This window comes from Lygodium microphyllum, chromosome 12, assembly GCF_053477565.2.
Source record: "Lygodium microphyllum isolate KBCC chromosome 12, Lygodium_microphyllum_v1.1.10, whole genome shotgun sequence".
NCBI lineage: Eukaryota > Viridiplantae > Streptophyta > Polypodiopsida > Schizaeales > Lygodiaceae > Lygodium > Lygodium microphyllum.
This window is the reverse complement of record NC_141146.1, coordinates 99403489-99428477: the sequence shown is the minus strand read 5'-3', so window position 1 is coordinate 99428477 and position 24989 is coordinate 99403489. Positions and strand designations below refer to the sequence as shown.

General features: G+C 40.3%; 1 protein-coding gene and 1 long non-coding RNA gene across 6 annotated transcripts in view; both read left to right on the top strand.

Moving 5' to 3' along the window:
* Window positions 1–13121, top strand: part of LOC148028087 (U-box domain-containing protein 35-like) — a 115529-nt gene extending 102408 nt beyond the window's left edge. For 3 of the 5 annotated variants that reach the window (XM_087689774.1, XM_087689776.1, XM_087689777.1), the window contains one exon: window positions 12337–13118. In XM_087689774.1, coding sequence (XP_087545900.1) covers window positions 12337–12513 — 177 coding nt within the window. In that variant the 3' untranslated portion in view covers window positions 12514–13118. Of the gene's footprint in view, window positions 1–12336 lie in introns of all 5 variants that reach the window. The other 2 variants (XM_087689773.1, XM_087689775.1) reach the window with 2 other exon arrangements.
* On the top strand, window positions 7910–12306 carry LOC148028088 (uncharacterized). Its single transcript, XR_015692681.1, has 3 exons — window positions 7910–11135; window positions 11276–11370; window positions 11526–12306. It is a non-coding gene; the product is annotated as an uncharacterized LOC148028088 (long non-coding RNA).
* Window positions 13122–24989: the final 11868 nt, after the last annotated feature.

Genomic DNA, 24989 nt, shown 5'->3' with positions numbered 1-24989 from the left:
ACATTTTGCACAATGTCTTAAATGCGTAACTGGCAATTGATTATGCAAGGCATTCAAATCAGGAGGTCGTACTGGTTCAATTGGACCTGGAAAAGGCTTTTGATTATCTGGACTGGTCTTTCATTGCAAAACTTATGTCTGCTATGGACTTTGGTGCCCGGATATCTCGTCTGATCTATACTATTAGTGTTGCAGCATCTTCGCGGGTCATGTTGAATGGAGGAGTTACCAAGCCAATTGTCCTTACCTGCTCGATCAGACAGGGGTGCCCTTTGAGTCCTCTCTTCTTTGCCCTTGCGACTCATCCGGTTCTTTCGATGCTATCTCATATGGCAGCTTCTACTCAGTTGGCTGGATTGTTGCTTCCCTCTGGACAGCACTTCATTGGTCAATTCTTGGCTGATGACAGTTTTATGATTCTGCGTGCGGACAAAGATAATCTTCACAAAGCATTAGATGTTTGGGCTCTTTTTGGTCAGGCTTCTGGTCTGCGCATAAATGCCTTCAAATCGGCCATTCTTAGCTGCACGGAGTCGGATTTGCAATCACTGGACTGGCAGGGCATGGTTGTCCCCCGTGGCTCCATTGCCAGGCATCTTGGGTATCCTTTGGGGGTTGATGTTTCCCCAAAGCAGCTATTACAGTGGATTTCACAGAAACTAGCGGCTAAGTTTCTGTATTGGAAGTTTCAAGCCTGGCCCTTCCATGTTCGCCTCAAAGTAGCCCAAACAATAATGTTGCCAATGCTTACATATTTCTTGCCATTGCTACCCTGGACTACTACGACACTGAATGATCTTACGAAGTCTATTCGTTTCATGTTATGGAAGAAGGATTCCTTGCATGCGGGTATTTCCTGGATTTCTTGGTCTCATGCATGCACCCCAAAACGCATGGGTGGAGGGGCTGTTTTGGATGCCCACACTCATATGCTGGCACTCCGCTGGTCTCTTTTTCGCGCCATGTGCTCGGATTGTCATCCTTGGGTCGTCATAGTCCGTTACTTTCTTGAGGATCACGGGCTTCTGCATGGTAATACCCACATCCGCAGTTCGTGGTGGCATGTTCTTAATGCAGATTCTCGGTTCTCCAGTTCTTCCTCATCTCTGCTTGCCCATTTGGTGTGTTCCTGGAAAATGGTCCTCCGGAAGTCTCAGTGGCATCCAGCGGAGGATCGTTTAGCCACTAATTCGTTTCAATTGGAACTGTTGGAGTCTCGCGGTTAATTTCGTGGGACGGTAAACATGAGCTTCGACCACAATTCAACCGTATGGCACGTTTGGGCTTAACTTCGGTCGCGGATGCCACTCTTGCCAGTCGCAATATGTTCATGTCGTTTCGTACAGCTTGGAGGATTTTCAGGATCCCTCGTGGATACAGGCTTTTATGGGAACAACTTTTGAGGGTGCTTCAGAGCAGACAACCCTTTCTTGCCCTTGCTACGGATCGTCCCTGGCAGGATTGGGACTTTGCAGGCCGGCTGCATTTAGAAAAGGCTTCAGCTAACCAGGTGTATCATCTTCTGATTAAAGATCATCAATGGCTGGTTACTAAAGCTAATATTCTATGGGGATTGCATAAATCCTGGTCATGGTGGAAGGTAACTGTGATGGAGGGCTGGTTAAATAAGACACCATTCAAATATAAGGTCTTTCTTTGGAGGGTGATAATTGGTGGTCTTCCGCTTGCTTCAGCTCTTTCAAAGCGCCGAATCTCCAATGGCAACTGTTTCTTTTGCACCACCATTGTGGAATCCGCCCGTCATCGTTTTATTTCTTGCCCCCTTGCTCAGAAAATCTGGTCATTCTTGTCAGCTGTCTGGCGAGCGGTGGTTGGTTTCTCGCTTCGCCCATTTGATTGGGTTTTTGCGTAGCCCAAATATCCCATACCGACTCAGCCACATATGAAGATATTGTTTCACTTTCTTCGATATTGGGGCTGTTGGCACAACTGGACCATTCGGAATGCTTTCCTTTTTGATTCAGCTTATAATGTTCAGCGGCATATTGCTAGGCTTCAAGGTTTCTTGTATTGGCAAACAGATCTTCTCCGGCACTCTGACATCCTCTCTCGGGAGGACTTACGCCCCTGGCACATGGCAATTTCCTCCGCGTCTTTGCCATGATTTTGTAACTATTTGGCCCTCTGGTTCTTGTAAACAGTCAGTTTGTACACACGATGGGGTAGAGCCATCGTGTATCTTGTAATCATGAAAACTTTTCGTAATTAATACAATTACCTTTTACGAAAAAAAAAAGAGAGAGGGAGGGAGGGAGGGAGGGAGGGAGAGAGAGTTTACAGAGATAGAGAGGATCGCGATGGCGAGGCGTCTGGTGCGTGGGCGATGGCGGATTTGTTTCCCCGTCTAGCGGACGCGTCTGTTGCCTTCGACCAACGTTTTGCCCTGCTTGTGTCATTGCGCCCAACCCTCGTCTACTGCCTTCGACCAACGTTTTGCTCTGATCGTGTCATCGCGCCCAACCCTAGCCAACGACGTGCTGTCTTGTTTGCCATGCGACCGTGTTGCCTATGTCGCCCTGCTCTGCGACGGATGGGTCACCAGCACAGGGTTTGTGCCTTGGTTGTGCTGTCGCGTCTTGCCTGTCCGTTAGCCTCTTTTCCCTCTGCTGACGTCAGCCTGGTGATCTGCATCGCCCTATCCTATTTTGCGTCCTCAGTTCTATGCTTGAGAGCGAGGGTGTGATGACTGGTCCTAATCCGGGTTGCCACACAGCGAGCGCGAGAGCGTGAGCCCGCAAGGAAATGAGGCCCTCTCTGCCTGTGGACGTGCCCTCTCTGCACAGCAGCCGTCTGTTTCTGCGTGCGCGCTTCCTCAGCCCCTTCGTCAGTCCCGTACAGGGCCCGCCTTGCCTGAGAGAGAGAGAGAGAGGCCTATGAGTTTCTGCCTCCCCTGAGCTCTTCACTCGGCCTCTGACCGGCATCCGTAGTGATACAATATGGCTGGCCTGGATCTAGCTTTTAACGAGGCCCTCTCTGCCTGTGGACGTGCCCTCTTTGCACAGCAGCCGTCTGTTTCTGCGTGCGCGCTTCCTCAGCCCCTTCGTCAGTCCCGTACAGGGCCCGCCTTGCCTGAGAGAGAGAGAGAGAGGCCTATGAGTTTCTGCCTCCCGTGAGCTCTTCACTCGGCCTCTGACCGGCATCCGCAGTGATACAATATGGCTGGCCTGGATCTAGCTTTTATAGACCAAACGGTGGCAGCTCTTGGTCCGGATTCTGATACCGAGGAACCAGAGGATATGGTTCCATGCACAGATGAGATGCCCCCTGGTCTCGACTTCCAGCTTGCGGGCAAATGCACCAAGCATACTTCGGAAGAGACAATGGATCAATAGGATCGTTCCTATGCTCAGGTTGCTTCTGATTCTGTGGACTCTCAGGATGTTGACTGGGAGCATTTGCTGGAGTTTGCCAACACTCTGCTTGGCGATTATGTTCAACACAATCAAGAAGTCTTTTCTGACTCTGCAACAACTGAAGATGTTCTGGAAGCCACTGTGGACCCGAAACATGTCTTGCGCTCCTTTTCAGTGTTTTATGAACGCGCTGTGATACTCTTCTTCACTGGTAGGATCCCACAGCTTTCCCGTATTCGCCAGTGGCTACACAATCTGCTACAAGGGGAATGTGTTGAAGAGATTTTTGTTCGGCCCCGAGGCTTTTTTGAGGTGCTATTGAAATCGGAGATGCAGCGTGCTGCTCTCCTGTCTACACTGCCTTTGTTGTGCCATGGCGCCCAATGGCAGATTTTCAGCGCCTGTTGCAACGAGAGTGCCTTGTGTGGGTTGAAGTGGAAAACTGTCCGGCTGTCTATTGGCTACTGTTAAAGGACGCCATGGTCGCTGTGGGCACTGTTTTGGTCCCCCCAAGCCTAAGGGCCGTGAATCGTAACCGTTTGTGTATGTTATGGGACACTGCTAGGAAAAGGCTTGCTTGGTTACGTCTTAACTGCTCTGGCATGCATCCTCTACACTTTCGTTTGAAATGGGGCAACTTTGCAGGACATTGCTTTTGGTGTGGAAAATTGGGGCATTTTATGGCCGAATGCCTAGAGAAGCACCACACTTCAGATGCTGAGCGTGTTGCGCTGCCCATGGAAGATATGGTGTGTGATGCTCCATCGCAAGATGCCACCCAGCCACCTAAAGTTTTGGATAAAGGTAAACAACAGGTTTCGGGTTTGGATTCCCCTGGCAATGACTGGGTCGATGTACGCGCAGAAAAAGGCAACAGGCCTGTTGCTGGCATGGTGGATACTGCACCTACTGCCTCGCAAGATTCCATGCGTACTTATATTTGCAGGAAAGAAATGTTTTCTTTAGAGCACTCTGCTCCTGCTATGGTTTTCTCTGCCCCCCGTCAACGGCCCACTAGGAGAGTGTATTCGGATGGTCCAAAGAGTTCACCTGCTAAGCTGGCTTTTGATACATGAGGTAACGTCATTAGTGGGATTGTCGTTATCCCCGTTCCATCCCCAAGACAGCGGATATGCCGTCTAGCTCCAAATCTGGTCGTCAGAACTCTTTTGCCATGTTAGCTGATTTCTTGGATGAGGGAGTCTTGGACATTCTCGCAGAAAAGGTCAAATCAAGGCAAGCTGTGCCTCGTACCTGATTTTCTTTTGAATACACATGAAAATAGCCACGTGGAATGTGCGAAGAATTTGTTCTCGCCACAAGCAACATGTCATGTGGACTGTATTGCATGAGAATCAGTGGGATGTCTTGTGTGCTATTGAGCACAAGAGTCACGGTGAAGCAAGAAAAGTTGTGGATTGCCATGGCTTTCGTTTGTTCTATGCAGGGACACATGCCATGCATTATTCTGGTATGCTCATGATTGTACATGAAAAATATCAGTCTGTTTTTATTAAAAATGATGTACATGGCCGCTTTGTGGTGATTGAAATTTTATTTGAAGGAGAGATCTTATGGTTACTTGGTCTCTATGCTCCGAATGATCCTTTATCTCACCAGGAGCTTTGGCATACTCTGCAGACTTCCTTGTCACTTGGCAGATGGGGTTTTTTGATGGGGGATTTCAATATGTGTGTTGATTCTTCGCAGTCCACATTGGAGCATTCGGTAACGGACGCGCCGGAAAGTTGTATGTGGCATGAGTTGACTCTTGCTGTTCTTAAGCAAGATCTCTGGTCTTGGCTACACCCTTCTTCTACAAGGTTTACTTTTCATTCTGCCCAGTATGCAACAACATGGTTGCGGTTGGACCGCATATACATCATGCAGAATGATGATTTCCTTCCTGAGATACTCGAAATGAAAGTGTTGCAGCAATATGCCTTGTCAGACCATTTCCCTCTACAGCTTGAGCTACTAGCACAACCCATTGCACCTTTTAAGCAATTTCTAGAGAGACTCCCTTTGCATTTCAACTCGTCTTATTTGAAGCATGCAATCTTTCTGGGCTATATGTAGCAATTGATTGATAGATTCTTATTGGACTTCTCCTCTCAAGGCACTGCTTCGTTTGAACGATTGCTTTCTAATGTGCAGCGGGTTACTCGGCAGTATGGGATCCATCATGCATCTCTTTGTCAGGGGCGTCGACAAGCAGCGGAGGACCTACTGGCTTTGGTTCGTTCACTGCTAGTGGACACTCTAGATGATGAATTCCTGCTGTCACTGGCAATGCGTATGGCTGACCTTGTTAAAGAGTTTCAATTGAAATCTTATCAGCAGGCCAAATTGCAACATTTGACGGAGACTTTGCAAGATAGTGCTTGTCAGACTCATAAGTTCTTTCGAGCTCTCCATGCCTCTCCTGCTCGAGAGAATATGACTAGACTCCAGGATGCAGCAAGTCAAATGGTCCTTGATCCACAGACTATTGTGAATATGTGTAGGAATTATTTCCTCGACCTTCTTGGTTCCACTTCTCCACCTTTAGGCGCATGTTGCGCACGCAGCATTAGGTTTTGGCATGTTGCCCTCAAGTACTCATCTTATATACTCTAATAGCATTGCTATTTAGACTTGAAATATCTATTTTATTATCTTTAGTCCAAAATAATCAAGTTATTTTTTTTCATACTAATATCGTACCGTACCTTATAAAATCTTAAGGTACCATTTAGTACCGTATTTTATCGTAGTGTACCGTATCGTACCTTTCGTACCTGACAACTATGATCTTTGCTTTTAACAAATGGCTTTTCGATCATCTTTGAGGATGACAAATGCATTGTCAGAGGTAGGGAAATGGATTATGCACTCAGGCTATCTGGGACCCTGTATAAGGGTTTGCTTTTGTTGGATATCTATGATGCACAATCTCATGATGCTCTGGCAGTTGCTATGCTATTGCCTGCTATGCGGAATGCAGAGCTATGGCATGCCCACTATGAACATATGAGTTTTGGAAGTTTGATGGCCCTTCATAGGTGTCATATGGTAGATGTATTATGTCCAGTGGATAGTGGAGATTTCATCTCCTCATGCATACGAGGAATGTATTTTTGGCAAGATGCACATATTTTCCTTTAAAAAGGATGGTACAATGCGTGCTGTTTGGAAATTGCAGCTTATTTACTCTGATGTTTGTGGTCCCATGAAGACACGCGCACTTGGAGGTCATCTTTATCTTGTTACATTTATTGATGACTACTCTTGGTATCCATGGGTGTATGGGCTGAAAGCAACCTAATTTGTTTATTCATTTTAAACATCTCGTTGTAAAGCTTGAGGTTGAAACTGGCTTGAAAGTGGAGACACTTCGCACGGATAGAGGGGGAGATATATTTGCTTGATCATGGCATTATGCATTGAGCCACTGTTAGAATGACTCAACGAAATGTTATTACTGAAAGGAAGAATTGTACTCTTATGGAGATGACTTGTTGTGTGCTCAAAAGGAAACCATGTGTTGAATTGTGCGCCCACTAAGGCACTAAAGACGATCACCCCATTTGAAGCTTGGCATATTTATTGGCTACCGTTCAGAAAGCAAGGGCTATCACTTGTATGACCTACGCACAAGGAAAGTTTTTGTCAGTAGGGATGCTATATTTGTTGAAAATTCTGCATTTTCACATGATCGGTTTCAAATGCTAGCCACCCATAACATTGGTGATGTCTTTGAGGGTCTCTTGCCACTTTCTTTGGAGTCCATGCCTGTTGTAAATGGCCAGATAGACATAATACAGCAAGCTGTTGTTGCACCATATGTGCTTGAACAATAGGGTATTGGTGATGGTTTGCCACATGCAATGAAAGATGTAGCATGGCATGAAAGGGCTGCTGTAAATGCAACAAAAATAGTCTCGAGATGGCTGTTACAAACTCTCTAGGAGAGTAAAATGGATGCTCCTTTAACTCAATGCACTAGAAGAGTTGCTAGACATGCAACACATGATACAAGGGGAGCCCATTTGGTTGATTTTATGGAAGTAGATGATTGTGATGAGGATATATTTATGAGCTCACTATTGGATGATGATGAGCCTACTTCCTTGGATGAAGCTCAGTAAGATGTACATTGGATGTAGGCAATGCAGGATGAGTTAGACTCTATTGCCACTAACTCTACATGGGATCTTGTGGATTTACCACTTGGCAAGAAGGCCATGGGCACAAAATGGGTTTTTAAACTCAAACAGAAGGCTAATGGTAGCATTAATAACAAAGCACGGTTGGTAGTAAAAGGCTATGCACAGAAGAAGAGCATAGATTATGAAGAGACTTTTGCTCCTACATCTCGTATGAGTATGGTGAGATGTGTAATTGCTATGGTTTCAAATTATGGTTGGAAGGTACATCAGTCGGATATTAAGACAACATTCTTGAATGGGAATTTGCACGAGAATGTTTGTGTCACAACCTCTAGGGTTTGTGGTCAAGGGGAAAGAGAACATGGTATGCAAGCTAAACAAAGCTCTTCATGGTCTCAACCAGGCTCCTCATACATGGTACTCTAAAATTGATGCATATTTGGTCAGCCAAAGGTTAAAAAACAATCCAACTACTCCCACTCTATACTTTAAGAATGAAGGGGGGGACTTGTTGATTATCATTCTTAATGTAGATGATATGCTGCTTACTGGACCTTTAGAAGCAAAAATTGTATATTTCAAGGTTGAAATTAAAACATGCATTTGCTATGTCAGATATGGGCTGTCTACATTATTATTTGGGGATTCAGTTCATCCAAAATCAGCCTGGTAAATTAAATCATTGTCATAGTATGTGGATAAGTTGTTACATAGGCTTAATATGCAAGATTGCAAACCTATGTGCACTCCTATGGAGCTAGGCTTAAAGATGTCTATGCATGATGGTGACGAGATGTCTCATGTTGCAATTTACAACCAGATTGTTAGTTGTCTTATTTATCTTTGCAACACATGCCATGACATTCAGTATGCAGTATCTTAGGTGAGAAGGTATATGCATAGCCCACGGACTAATCATTGGCAAGTTGTTAAGTGGATCTTTAGATACTTGCAAGGTACACAGTCACATGCATTATTATTTCCCAGGGGGAGAGACTTGCAACTATAGGCTTCCGGTGATTTAGATTGGGTTGGTGATGCAAACACTAGGCAGTCTACTAGTAGACACTGTTTCTTTCTGGGCCGTTCATGCATTTCATGGCTAAGCAAGAAATAGCCTACAGTGGCTATCTCATCTTGTGAGGCTGAGTAGCCTTTACAGCAACAGCAGAATGTGTATGGTTGCGTAGATTGTTGTCTGATCTACATTTACCATCGGAGTGTCCTACACCCATTCTTTCTCACGATAGAGTGCTATTGTAGTGGCACGAAATCCTATGTTTCATACTGGCACGAAACATATTGAGGTGTATTATCATTATGTCAGACAGGGTTGTCTTTGTACGTAGTACGAATTGATCCGTACGGTACATATCCGTACGATTTAGTATAAAAAATTGGCTTTTTTTGCCACTCTCGTTCAAGCCTGCAACTTTTATTTTTTCTTTCTCATTTCTTTTTTTTTCCTTCTTTCTTTCTTATTTCCCCTAAGCCTCTCTCTCTCTCTCTCTCTCTCTCACACACACACACAACTATAGTTGCACTAGTACCACATATGAAAGGTTTCATACTATACCATACTTAAGGTAACATACCTTATGTAGTAGTACCATAAGGTACCAACTTAATGCATCTTTTCCCATTCGAACTGCACTTTGGGATGAGCTAAATGCTCCTTATATTAATATGATTCTTCCATGAGATTAGGTCATTTGAGATTCAAACAATTTCTCTCAACCTTCTCTCTCTCAAGCCCGCACTTTTCTTATTTGTATGATCATTCATGTATGATTCCTCTGTCATCTATGTAGTTGTAAGTTGTCGGTAGCAGTAGCACATGTTGTGCATGCATCATTAGGTTTTGGCATTTTACCCTCAAGTATTCATCTTATATACTCTAATAGCATTGCTATTTAGACTTGAAATATCTATTCTATTACCTTTAGTCCAAAATAATCAAGTTTTTTTTCGTACTAATATCGTACCATACCTTATAAAATCTTAAGGTACCATTCAGTACTGTATTTTATCATACCGTACCTTTCGTACCTGACAACTATGATGTCAGAGAGAGATGCTATGCAGGAGAGATCAGCTTGATGTATATTCCTACATAGAAAAATGTTACATACATTTTCACCAAGGCACTTCCTCGTGAGAAGTTTGAGGCTTTTTGCAAGTCCTTAAACTTGCTACTCTTTGGTGATTGATTATTCTTGTACTTTACCACATTGGCAGTGTAGGGGGATGTTAGAATTTGCCAATTCTATGGGCAGTATCCAATGTTTTAATTTCACACTACTCTTTTGCTTCAGCACACTCTCATTGTCTCTCTTTTCTCTCCTCTAGAGCTGGTTGCCATTTGCCAATATACAGTGCACTGCGACAATGAGAGTTGCATTACTTTGGCACGGAATCTTGTATTCTGTGCTAGGTCAAAGCACATCGAGATACAATATCATTTCATTTGGAAGAAAATCTTGGATAAGACCATTGATGTGGTCTATTGCAATATGGAGGACAACTTGGCGGATTTGTTTACGAAGGCTCTTTCTTAGACCGTTCTTCAACAAAACTCCAAATCCTTGAGCCTTATGCCCCTTCCAAGATGTGAGAGGTGGTGTTAGAGATTTATTGATCCCTTGGATAGGCATTGGCAGGTTATTGTACTACAATTAGCACTCTCGGGCATAGTTATACATTTCCTATTTATCAGGTTGGACAGTTCCATGCAGTCTACATTTCATTTCCAGCTTTACCAAGCAGTCGAGCGGCCTTGGCAAGCTGTGCAGGTTGCCATGTTGCAGCCACAGTTTGCAAAGCATTTTAGCCATTATTTTATTCAGCGATTGCTATTATGTTAGAAATCAGCTAGTTTTACTGGCTGACTTGATTATTTTGTTGTTGTTTTTTATGCCTATTTATAGGAAACCAAGGTTGCTAGGTATGAAAGGTACGATACGATAAAATACGGTACTAACTGGTACCTTATGATTTTATAATGTACGGTACGATATTCGTATGAGAAAAAAAACAAAACCTTGGTTATTTTGGATTGTAGATAATAGAACACATGTTTAGAGCTAAAATAGCAATGTCACTTGAGTTAATAGGATGAATACACGAGGGTAACATGGTAAAACCTCATGCACAACATCCGTAATGTGCTACTAGAAGACAGATGGGAGTGTATATGTAATACATCATATAACAAAGCAAAGTGTAGGGTGGATGGACAAAGAGGCTCTTCATTCTTTTGAGAGAGAGAGAGAGAGAGAGAGAGAGAGGGATGCGCTTGGAATTGCATATTCATCTTGGAAGTTGGGAGAGGGAGAGAGAGTGAGAGAGGCTTGAAATTATGATAATAAACATAAGGCTTAGGAGTTGGAAGATATATTGTGGTCTAGTCTTTATAGGCCAAAAATAGCTTGTTTTTTGGTATGAGTTGGTATGGATATGTACAGTACGGTATGGTACGAACTGTATGGAATGAACTAATCCATACGTAGTACAAATGCAACTATGTAGGCAGCCTGCCCTGGTTCGTTCTTCACTTGTCATTTTAGGTGGAGAGAGAGATTGGCTCACGGAGATACATTCGACAGCCCATGTACACATCTGCCTTCATTTCAGCATCCATCTACTCTGCAGATTTCTGCATTCTACTATCTCTTTTCTCTCCCTCTTTTCTTGTGTTCATTTTCTTTCAGTCTGGTCATACGGTTTCACATTCACTGCACTCTGACACAGTTGTCCATTCTACATCGAAAGACACTGCAGCTGATATTTCTTTCCTGAAGAATCCATTCTACCACCATCATGGCTGTTGGGCTATAACTCTTAAGGTATTTACTCTTCAGTGCTAAAAGCTTTTGAGCTGGTTTTTACTTAGTTAAGTTGAGTTGGAGAGGTTTGCTACTGGACAACCAATGCAAGAACATTGACCTGCAATTCAAAGTAACTTAACTTGGCATAAGGTAAACTGCATGGTGTATTACAGGAAGTGCCATGGTGTATGCATGCTGATACACAAGCAGATTGACCCACAGCATGCATCAGCTCAGAACATAGGTTAAGCTGCTAAAGAACAGTTCTAATTACCCTTCTGGTTTTAGCCCTCAACTATTGTGGTTCAAACAGTGAGTGGATATCCAACCTTTGCCTATGATATGCAAGATCCAAGATTGGCCCAACTCACGCAAACATCATTCCATAACAAGGTGATCGCTGCCCTCCAAGCACCTTCTTGCACACCAACAGAGTGCATTATCCTTCATCAGTGATTATGGCTTAACCATTTCTCAACCATAGTAGGCCATACTGGACTTTCTGAGCGCATCACCTAGCTGTAATAGAGTATAATATTTTGAGATGGATTCAAGATACAGATGAAAAAGCTGCTACCTTTGCGTAATGTGATCTCCATCTACTGAGCCTATTTTAATATGATTTGAGTGTTTGACACACTTTTGTTCCTGCCCAATTTGATTTTAGAATTTGGGGCACTTGATTTTGTACCCAATTTAATTTGATTGCATGACTCTCAAAAATAAATGCTAGCCGCTGTCTTTCCATATTGTACATTTCAAATAATTAAGAAATGGACAGATGCCTGCTGCCACAGCCTCTTTGTAGTCTAGATTTCCAATATATTTCAATTGCATGACACTTTCTGTTTTCCATTTCAATATACATGGTGTGACACTTGATCTTGTACATTGCAATATATTGGGAAAGTATGATACTTGCTCTTGAACCTGCAATGAAACAAATGGGTCAGCTCTTGGCTTAAACTTTTGTTTTGTGAGCAGGAGGTAATGGATGATCCCCATATTGCAGCTGATGGATTTACATATGAATATGCAGCCATTAAACAGTGGCTTGAAAGTAATGATACGTCCCCCATGACAAACTTGAAACTAAGCCACAAGCATCTGACTCCCAATCATTCGCTGCGGTCATCAATACTCGAGTGGAGGCAGAAGTGAGCTTGTACATAAACTTTCTGTTCTGGCCATTGTGTTGTACACAATTTTCTTCCTTGTATCATGGTGTTTCTGGCTTAACTGGCAACCACATGTTGCCAAAGAAAACATGTATAGTGCTCAAGTTCTTATACTGCAAGAGTCATACCATCAGGTGAGATTCTTGGTCTTGAGACTTGAGAGATTCTTTTACTGTATTCTCATTTGTAAGGTCAAGAGGTTTGGAGTCTTGTAATCAGCAGTGAGGTTCTCTCGTGTTGTCAATATCAGCTGTATCTCTACACTCATACACGAAATTTTATGCATGATTAACGGAACTGGCTGGCAGCTAGTAATTTATATTGTTCCTCTATGTTTTGCTGCAGCAGGAATTGCCGTAAGTATGTCAAACATGTATCAAAGAGTGTAGTTGAAATATGATCTGTACCTAGACTGCCATCTATTCAAAGTGACACCATGTGAGCACAGCATTGACTAGAGCAAAACATGATGTAGGGTACCTGACAACCAAACTGTACACTGCTGTCAAATTCTCTCGTTATAAGGATGACATATCCTGTTTAACCATACATAAATACATGATGTACCTGAACTAAAAGTATTCTCAAAGCTGATGTTCAATGATTCTCCCACTAGATAACTATTTCGAACATTTCAGCAAACTTTGCAGGTTGAACAACATGATTTAACAATGTTTATATCACAATGGGATCATTACAATCTCGGCCCGATCCGGAGGGGAGAACCTCATTATACTCCACTTTGAGAAGGTTATGGTAATGTGGATTGGGAGTTCTTAAGAGCGCTATGGTTGGGATTCCCCAAGACAATGGATTCGAGGTGTTTCTGTTCTGTATTCGTCAGTTTATAGTCAGGTTCTAATCAAAGGGAACAGAGGTCAGCAGACTTACCATTGCGAAATATGTGTGATGCCAAAAAAAAAAGAGAGTAGAAGAAACACACACATCATGGACCTTCATGGGATTTTAAGTGGAAACCTATTAAAAGGCATAGAAATGGTGTAGCAGAAAGGGATATAGGATATATCAATAAGGAATCCTTGTATTCATGAAATAGAAAGGTACATGTAGGCACATCTTAGGACTACACCCTCGTGATGTAACACGTGAAGTTTTATCACTAAGCATAGGGAATCACATATAGAGTGCATCCTAAGCTGCACTTGAGTTACTACTTCATGTGTGGGTACATTTGGCTCCAACACCATGCCACACCTACAAAGCAATAGATAACGAAAAGGGAATCAATCATCAAACCAAAATCTTTGTCCCTAACTCCCTCATTCTCTCCACCCTCTTTATCCTCAAGCTCTCCATCCTCTCTCTACTCAAGCTCCACCCCGTCATCCTCAAGCTTAGAAGCTCTTTATTTGCGAAGACTCTAAAAATTCGAAATATATTGTTTTTAAGTCCCAACAATAAGTAGCAACTTTAGCATTGAATGCAGCATCGGATGTATATCCAAGATTTAGTCTTATTAGTAGTGTACTAGTTTCAGATAGTACTAATTGGATGCCATTGGACATGAAAATTGTGCTTCAGCCCTAGATGTTTGTAGGCCTTGAAGTTTGTATTTAGGGATACTTCTTAGTAGATAATAGTGAATTGGGGTGCTAGATCACAACTAAGGGATTCACTTGTGGTTATGAGGACATAGAGGGGAGCATCTCATACTTCAATCCTTAGTTGAGTGTCTACGACTTTGAAGCTCTTTATCTGCAAAGACTAAATATTTGAAATATACTGTTTTTAAGTCCCAACAATAAATAACAACCTTAAAAGTATATATATACTTTTTTTGCATTGAATGTAGCATTAGATGTGTATTCATGATTTATTGTTTGGTTAGTAGTGTACTAGTATCGAATAGTACTAATTGGATGCCATTGCACATGAAAATCGAGCTTCAGTCCAAGATGTTTGTGGGCCTTGAAGTTTGCATTTAGGGATACTTCACAATAGATAATAGTGAATTGGGGTGTTAGGTCACAACTAAGGGATTCACTTGTGGTTATGAGGATATTGAGGGGAGCATCTCATAGTTGAGTGTCTATGACTTTGAAGCATTGTTTTGAAATTTTTTGTGACCTTTGGGATGCAAACATGGTAAGGGTGGGCCCAAGCTTTGAAAACTACAATGACTTGGGCTTATCCACAATAGGTGGGACTTTAAACCAGACTCTTACATTCAAGAGCTAATACAATTTAAGGTTACCTCTCACATAGCTAGCTCATACTTTAGCATTGAATTGTTTCTGCCTCTCTAGTCTATGCTATGAATATAAAGAAACAATAAGATTTAGAGTTTGTAGTTTACTCACCAAAACTCACCTTTCTCACTATAGACTAGCCATTGAAAGAGAGCTTGATGACTTGATGATTTGAATGTGGCTCCTTTGGTGCTCTATTTGTCCATTCATAATTGATTTGATTTCCTCTAAGCTATCAAGAAAGAATTGAATGGAAGAGAAGAGGCTTCTTACATTTGGCCCGTCACTATCTCCCTCACTTCTTTACATGCACTCTGTTATACTTAGCATAGAAGCCATAGATACACCATGTCACACCAATTGGTCTATATCATGAGGTTACGGCCAGGCTTCAACAAAGCCTATTTTGTTGTCATGTCGAGCAAGGTTGGCTTTTAAGCATAAGCCTTGGGCCTTATTAGGCTTCAACAAGGTCGCATAAAACCTCCAGTAACTTGCAACTACAAACAAGAAACTCAATTGAGAAAGGAAAGTTAAAAAAAAATGGTGAGATGGAGTTTGTAGTAGTTAGTCATATAAAATGTGAAATATAGCACCTAAATGAGAAAGTCACACAACTAAACTCATGTTTCATTTGACACACACAAAAAGAAAGTCCACTTTGTTTACATTTCTTATGAAACATGAAGTCAATTGAAGTATAGATAGAAAAAAACTCATGTTTTGCAAGCAATCCAATAAGAAATAGAGTAAAAATGGCTCCTTACACATGTTGATTTGTTTATGTTGTGGAGAACTAGGTACTACATGTTGTGCTTTTTGTTGCAATGGTGCATGGGAGGACCGTCTTGAAGTTTGATGGAGATACAAGAAGATTGGGCTTGAAAATGAAAAGCTATTGTAAGATCTTACTTTAAAAAGAATAGGAAAAAAAAAAAGAGATGTCACTTTTGGAACTTGTGTCCAAAATGTTATTTATTAACCTAAAAAAGGAAACTTCTTCTTTCTTAAAAATTTTCAAGATATCAATTTACATGTGGGACTGTTTTTGAGGTATGAAAAGGAGGTTGCATGAGCACAAGCATAATTAAACGCCACTTTAACAAATCATTTCAATGTTATTTTCCTCGGATCACCATAAACTTTACTATTTTATTCCAACCTTTTCAGTCAAAGCTCATTTTCTCTCGTATGAGGCTAAATTTAAATCAAGCAGGCTTCTCAACAACAAGAACAACTCCATCCACACAAAGTCTTCTCAATTCTCTAAAGCTTGGTAAACACAACGTATGGACAAAATACCCCTCCACTTTTTGATGCTTTTACACATTTTCTTTTCCATCAATATTTTCAAAAATATTGAGTTATTGCCATCAGGATGCATGAAACGTGAAAATCTACTCTAATTTATTATTCACTAGCATTGTATTCATAGTTCGCATGTAAAAGTAGGCAATATGTACGACTTGTGATATGAAATGCAATTTGCATGTCTTTGTGTTCCTTTCTTGACATGTATTTTGGGTTTCGTAGAATTTCTTCATAGGACTTGCATTTTGTTTGTCATGTATTGTATATGAAATGTGATGGCTTGTTTTGTACTCTTCCAAGTTTGTTATCACATTTCATACATTTATGTAAACATGATGTGTTATTAAGTATACTACTGAAACTTTTTTCTTTTTTAGTTGGTGAGTTTAGATATAGCTAGAACAAGAGCCATGGCAAGGAAATAGAAAGTTAATCATAGGTGTATTACTCAAAAGATTCATCAAGCATGCAAGCCATCTAAGCCACTAATTAAACATAAGAGAAGATTTTCATATGGTGTGAGATGTCTGAGAGAGATCAGAAAGGCAATGAAGGCTCTTAATATGTAATTCCAAAGTTGCCATCCCAAAGACTTATTAGGGAAATATGTGATAAGTATAGTCTCAATAATTTTTGGTGGACAAAGAGTGCCCTCAATTGCATCTAGGAGGCTTTAGAGGACTTCTTAATTGAGTTTTTACAGGATGTATACATTTGTGCTACCCATGCATGCAAATTGATACTCATGGATAAGGACATGATTATTATGAAGGCTAAGATATAGATTCTCTGAGATTCTAGAGCGTGTTCTTCTTACAGATGTAAAGTCATAATATTCTAAATGTGCCCTCGTATAGAAGGAAAAAGACACACACGTCCTAAAGTCAAGAGTATTACATAGGAGACGGATACAATACTGTATGAGGAGGAAAATGCTACAAAAGAATAGAAAAAGGTTTTGGCCGTCCTAAAAGGATCTAATTGCTTGACAATTGTCCATAGATATATGCGTGGTGCGGGTCTAAGAGACCAAGTGAAGAGACATAAGCCAGTCCATGACTTGATAATGAAGTACAATTGAGCGATATGTCTTGCATTTGTACCTGGATACCACTTGAGCCACCTAGTTGGAATTAATACCTTTATCTTATAATCCTTAGTATACATCTTTGAAATTCTTAGCTTGAAACTCCCCTAACTTGAAACTCCAACAAATGTTTCGTTTGCAATTGCTTTTGAAATCAAGGAAGTGTATAGTGCTACTTGGTGGTCTTCGGATCCTATTAGAGGGTGCCCCATATCCAATTCAAGAAGAATTCAAAGTGAGTGACACATTATTGCATATTTCACAAGCAGCAAGAACTTATAGGCTAGCTTACCTAGTTTTAACCTTTTTGTTCACTTAAACTAATGCTAAGAGTGGAGAATGTGGAATCGTGATTTGTTTGTCTTATAGATGAACCATTAATGAATCACAAGTCCTGATTATGCCTAAGACCAAGAGGGAGTTCTCTTATGCAAATGTGGATGCTCTCTACCTTGTTGCTTCCCAATCCTCTACCACATAACCATTTGAGATCACTCTCTTGCAAACATATTCATCTTCTTATGGATCTTGATGTTTGCGATTCAAGGGTGATGTTACGCATACTTGTGGTTACGTCATCTTAGTATGCAAAACTCTTGCAACCCAAGGTGACTTAGGCACATGACGACGAGAGAACCCTACTTTCATGAAGTGTGGATAACAAGGAAGATTCCCAAAAAATTTGAGAGTGGGAGCAATGGAAATTGCATATGTGCAAGCTAAGAGTTAGAGAGTGACCACCCAACCTGTGGGTCTAAACCACATGAATCCAAGAGAGTGCAAAAGGATTCAAACACTCAACTAGATTAGGTGTTTAAACAATTGAAGTCAATATCAAGTGCATAAGGATTGTTTTGTACTTTTACACTTGTTTGCACATTGCACCTGAATTAAAATGAAAAGTATGCTTGAGTAGCATGGTCATGATGACAATTGTGTAGCATTGAATTACATTGCTTGTGGGAAATTGAAAGCTAGTTGTGCACCATGCATTAGCATTTCCAACAAGTGAAAAATATTATATTTTTTCAAAAAGGAATGCATAATTGAATTAAAAAGGAATATCAAAAGAAATATGGATCAGCCAAGAAAGACCAAGTAAGAAAAATAAGACCGTAAAACTGTACAATTGACCTAGTAAACGTTAAGAAAAATATGGACTATCTTGTTTAGTATATCTTTAGTATATTAAAAATCTACAATCCTTAGCATACTAAAGAAAATCTACTACTATAAATATACTAAAGATAGATTTTTAATATACTAAAGATATACTACCTCTCCAAAATAATTTATAGTAAGAGATATTCTACAATCAAGAAAATCTCATATTTGTATTTTTAATAGAATTCACCTATTATTTTATCACCAAACTATAGGATAAGGTCACTTTTTCTCAAAATCCTCAAAACTTAAAAAATAAAAATTCTATTTTCTCAAAAAATAGAGCCAATCATTGATATATGACTCTTTAATACCGTCACGGCATTCAAATATTAAAATATATTAGAATCATTCTCATTCTCGCTTCTTAAATGGGAGGAAGTAGAAAACGGTATAAGTTGATGTATACATCATTTTTAAAGATGATTTTTTACCCAAAGACACCTTTTTGACTTGCGTCCTTGTAAATTTTTATCTCTTTTGGACAAGTATATGCCCACTTTTGGGCATTTTTTCCTTCCATTTGAAACTTCTAGTTTTATCTTAAATTTTGTGTACTCTTCTCTTTCTCTCCAGAATATGGTTTCTTACATACGAATTCTTCTGTAGTAGCATTGAGAAGTGGTTTTGATGCCATTGCTAAAATCAAATAATTTACATCTACAACACTCTCTATACTAGTACAAGCAATCTCCCTCTTCAACAGTCTAATACTATAAGCAATCAAGTGATAATGGAGGTATCCACAAGACTAAATATTTTCCATACTAGGAATTTCCAAACTATATGAAAATTTTCAAATTTCCTAATAGGGTGTTCAAATGTTTTAACTCCAATGTAGTATCCCTCCATTTTTTCCAAAAAACTCAAATAGTTCAGTAAAGTGGATATCATCCCTTCATTTTTGCACAATATTTTCTATTTTATTCTCTCTTTTCACTCAATATCTTCATCTGCTTCATCTTCTATGCCAATGGAAGCCTCACATCCTTAGCATCCCTCCTCTTCTATTAGAGCACAATCTACAACAATTTTGATCTTGATAATAATATGTGGATTCCTACTACTATCTCTATTGTTAGTTGGGTTATGTTGCAGACAAGGAAGAGAAGACAACGTCGAAATGAATTCACAGACACTTAGAAGGGGCGAGTCAAGGATTTCAAGGTTAAAGGATTAGGGGAAAAAATTAAGGAGGTGCTTATACAACATGCATATATGCAATCAGAATTGCATTTGCAGAACTAGCCTATTGACTTGCCATGCCATAGACTAAACTATAAGCTTAAAAAAATTCAAGAGACTTGAAAGTGAGTTTTTATGTTTTAGGAATTTATTGAAGCTTGTTTAGGGTTGTAGATATATATTCATCAAACCTTGAAGACATGCAACCTATGGAAAGCATACTTGGAATCTTTGATGCCATTCACGGCTCTATCAGCGAGTAGTTGTACAAAGCGACCTCTAATAGGCCATTCGTCGAGGATGGGTTTTTCTTAAGTGACAAATTTTACAATGCACCATTAAGCGTAATAGGATTTGGATCTCTCGGTCTTCTTCCACTCCCAACTTTGGATAGTGTAGAGTGGCCAATCCTAGAAGCGAAAACATGTGAATCTTATACATAAAAGATTTATGTAGATATTCAAAGATATCTACATCCTAATATAGCTAGCAGACAGGTGAATATCACAATCTTCCTGCCATTACATGTTTTTGTGGATTTTTTAAATGACGAGGAATTTTAAAAAATAATATCAATGTTCATATGCAAATTAGAGAAATGTATCGACTTCCTAGGTTAGAGCTGGGATATAAAGGAAGTGTGTGGGATTAAGTCCAAAGTGGAATGAAAATCTATTGTTTGCAAATGATTGTATCACAAAATCTTATTTTGAATTTATATTACATGAGATGGCATTATGTGAATGGAAAGATTGTGGTAATTGATCAAGACTTACAAGATGATACTGATGATAGAGGTTTGGTTGGAGGATAAGCTCTTAACGATGCTCAGTATAAGGGAAAATGTCTGTTTATGTCACGTACGAATAGACCTAACGAATGAGGACCTAAATATCATTGCTACTTATTTGTTTAAGTGCAATGGTTAGAAGGTAAAAAGAATATGTATTCCAAAAGCATGATACATTGTCTAAGATACATTTTTATTGTTTGTAAAGAATGTGAATCATGGTGAACCTTATGTGCATGTGCCCTAGAGAAAAGAGAGAAATACTTTATGTAAGGACATTCACACTACATAAGTTTTCCCCTTCCCTCAACCTATCCAATAGTACAAATGAAAATACAAATGCAATATTGTAAGAAGGAAAAAAAGTGATACAAAAACTATTTAGATTCCATTTTCAATGATGGAAATTTGATTATAAAAGCTATGGATTATGTACAAGAGAGAAATTTTTGATTTGAATACAATAATTTTAGCATAGTTAGAATCTTTCCATCCTCTCTATATCTGAAGTTCCCAAATAGTTGGTATCATTAGTTGAGTGCAGATCATCTAAGTCAATGGCATTGGGATGGGGATATGGCATTCTGAGTTGGAGTTTAGGGCATGGAGCCGGAGGGTCATACATAGGTGGTATTGAGAGATTTCAATGAGAAATGTAGTTGCTTATATTTTCAACAATCTGTACTCTAAACAGAAGAAGGCCACCATCTGTATAAGTGTTTGCCCTGCATAAAATCATAGAAATGAGATGAAGTATAAAATTGTTAACACTATGTGGGGTTAGATTAAAATCAAGTAAATTTACATCACCCATTTGTTGCCCAAGTAGATGTTCCATTGATGAGTTTTGCATTGTAGCAAACTCCCCATCTGTAGCTCTACGACCATCACCCTACTCTGACACTGCAAATAATAATTCTTGTGTTATCCAACATTTTGTGGTCTTGAACAATTGAAGACCCATAAGTTTTCCTCTTGCCTCAACCTATCCAATAGTACAAATGAAAATACAAATGCAAAATTGTAAGAAGGACAAAAAGTGATACAAAAACTATTTGAATTCCATTTTCAATGATGGCAATTTGATTATAAAAGCTCTGGATTATGTACAAGAGATAATTTTTTTATTTGAATACAATAATTTTAGCATTGTTATAATCTTTACATCCTCTCTATATCTGAAGTGCCCAAATAGTCGGTATCATCAGTCAAGTGCAGACCATATAAGTCAATGGCATTGGGATGGGGATATGTCATTTTAAGTTGGAGTTTTGGGTATGGAGTTGGAGGGTCATACGTAGGTGGTATTGAGAGATTTCAATGAGAAGTGTAGTTGATTATATTTTCAACAATCTCTACTCTAAACAGAAGAAGGTAACCATCTGTATAAGTTGCTAAGTGTTCACCTTGCATAAAATCATAGAAATGAGACTAAGTATAAAATTGTTAACACTATGTGGGGTTAGATTAAAATCAAGTAAACTTACATCGCCCATTTGTTGCCCAAGTAGATGTTCCAGGATGAGTTTTGCATTGTAGAAGACTCCCCATCCGTAGCTCTACGACCATCACCCTACTCCGACACTTAGCAAATAATAATTCTTGTGTTATCCAACATTTCCTCGTCTTGAACCATTGAAGACCCATAGGTTGTGTATGGTCTTCAAGAAGCTCTCCCGACTCATCTTGAAGTGCAGGATTAGCCATTTGTAATAATAACTCCACTTTCTTCGAGTTCAGAGCTCTTTGCTCTAATGCATCCAACTGGTTATATTGCTCTTTGAATTCCCGCAACAACACTAAAGCAACAAGTCCTTTGTTGGGTTGATAGACCCACTCTTTGAATATCTTCCACGTAGCAATACCATAATCCTCCAGAAAATATTCATATTTGAGCGCTTTCTTGAAAACATTCTAGTTTGAGTTTCGCACAAACAAATCGGTCACTCTAACCCGCAAAAGCAGGTGTGACAAGTCGTAGGGAATAGTTTCTCTAGTTGGTAGGAACTCCAAAAAAAATACATCTGGCTTTCAGAGGCTTTAAGATAGGCTGAAACATTTTGGCCATAAAATAATTTGCGCTCACTAACCACAGCCTCAATCGCCTTGGTTGCACCATGTGTATGCTCTTGTTCTTAATGCAACATTCGTTGTTGATCCAATTGTTGCTAATGCAATTGTTGCTGGTGTTGCATAGATATCTGTATTTGTTGATTCTGCATCATAATGGCTAAAGAAAGAGTTTGTAATAAAGTTTTCATCTCATCAGTCAAAAAGGAAGAAGTAGTCGATGAAGAGGGTGGATTATTCGAACAGTCTCCCATCTTGATGATCAGAAGCGACACTTTCGCGTCGGGTTCACCAGATGTCGCAAGGAATAATACGCACGGGGGTTCGTGGAAGTCACTCGCCACAAGGACACTTTGAGATGGGAGCAAGGATGAAGAAGAGTGCTCAACTCAAGGTAAACACATAGAATTCGAAAGACATGAAAATCTTTTCACAAGAGGAATCAATAAGTTCAATGGAGGCACACAGGTTTGCATTATGTGCTTTGGATTCTTCTAAGGCTTCTCATGCTTTGGATTGAATATATCAAGAGTACAAGAATATCAAAACATATATAGTTTCAGTGAAATCTTAGTATGTCGTTGAACAAGATCAATTCCATGAGATGAAATTTCTCACAATATACTTATCTTGAACAACCTTTTCTCGTGCACTTGATGCTGCTTCCACTTGCTTTAGCCTCTTGACAGACTCCATTAAATCTTGCTTCTCTATTTCAGCCATGTAAAGTGAATCTTCTAAAGGTTTAGTTTGAGATGAGATCTCCAAATTTATTCTCTCTTGAATATCAAGCTTTTGGAGAAGCTCAAACTTCACCATTTGGTGACACCGGAAGGTGCACTACATACCGTTAGGGTCTAGTGAAGGAGCTTGTTGCCATGGGAAGGGTCGTCGGGATGGTAAAGAGGATGGTTAAGGGCAAGGCTTTGCTCCCCCATCGGGTCAGGGGATGATGCCAGGAGACGAGACCGCTTTGAGGTCACTCCTTCTCTTCTCCTATGGCTTCGTCTTTTGTAGCTTCGTCGTCACCTTAACTTCATCTCGTTCTTGCTGTTGTGTTTACTAATGCCCAACATGCAACCTCTTGGTTGTGTTTTATAATTGTCTATCACCTCAAAAAAGTTTCAAAAAAGCAATGAAAGCGTCACTATTCTTTTCCTTTTGTTTGAGGTGCCAAGCTTTGAAAAAACACTCTTTATATTGTCTCTGATTGACATTAGTGCTTACATTGCTATGTTGCTGATCCTCATGCTTCTGAAAGATGAGGCAGCAAATGCAATTGCATTATCATGCTCTGACAGTGATAAAACTATTGAGATGACAAGCTCAACACATGTGGACATTGATGATGGACCGCCTGGTTAGATGGGTCCACACGTCTACACTTAGCACGTCGGTGGTCATTATGACTCTCACATGGCCACTGACTCATTACTTATTATATTCAAGTTGTTACACCTATTTACAGCTGGCATAGTTATAGCGCCAGTGGACTAGTGTAGTCGGTTATGCATTGTTTGACTTAGTAGGCCACTTTCCTTTTATCTCGTATCTTATCTATACTTTGTGTACATTGTGAAGTGTGTAAAAGAAGAAGAAGAAGAAATCAGCAAAAAAACGTTTTGGCCTCCATCTCTCTTCTTGTCTCTTGAGTGAGCTTCTCCTTGTGCATTCTGTGTGTGTTCGGCGCAGCATCTTGAGCAATCCCCTCCACCACGCGATTCTTGACATGGTATCAGAGCCGCACCACTGAGAGAGGCTGATTTCGAAGGTTGAAGCAAAGGGGAAGAAGCAAGGTTCGAGCAAGCAAGCCACGGGTAAGAAGCTCTCCCATCCTTCCACTCTTTCTCTTGGATAGTGCCTGTGGAGGCACCGGAAGCAGGGCAGAGCAAAAATCTCAGATTGCAGTGAGATTTGGTGTGCGCGAAGAGCACTGTATATTCTGCAGATAAGCCCTTTAGGGCTTACCCGCAGTTATTTTGGGCATTTGAGGCACACCAAATCTCACTGCAATTTGAGGCCGTTTGAAGGCCCGTTTTAGAGCCGCAAGTTGCGGACAGCAGTTTCAGGGTACGCTGCAACTTCAGCTGTATCGACCGACAGTGGGTGCGCAGGTTACAGATTTCAGATCTGTAAGATTAAAGGTGTTTACCAGTGAGTAAACACGAGGTTTATCTGCAAACAGGTTGCAGATTGCATGTATTGTTGAGCAGACAGTGAAAAAGGCTGTCTAGTGTATTGCTGTGCACTACAGGTCGAGGATTGCAGAAGTTTTGCTTGCTGTTTGGTATTATTCTTGTGATAATGGCAGAGAACAGTGGAAGCCCCATCATTGAGAAGCTTGACAAGAACAACTACCCTTCATGGAAGTTCCGTGTCACGAACTTTCTTATTGGAAAAGGCCTCTACGAGTTCGTTTTAGGTGAAGAAAAGGAGCCGGAGGTGAGTGATCCTCCAACTGCAGAAGAGATAAAGGCACGAAAGGAATGGAATGCAAAAGACAAGAAGGTCATGTATTGGTTGTCTGCAGTAATTGACAATAATATGTTGGGACACATTAGAAATGCAGAGAATGCATATGTAGCTTGGACCATACTTGAAAGTATGTTTTCTGTAAATACAAAGGCACGAAAGATTCAACT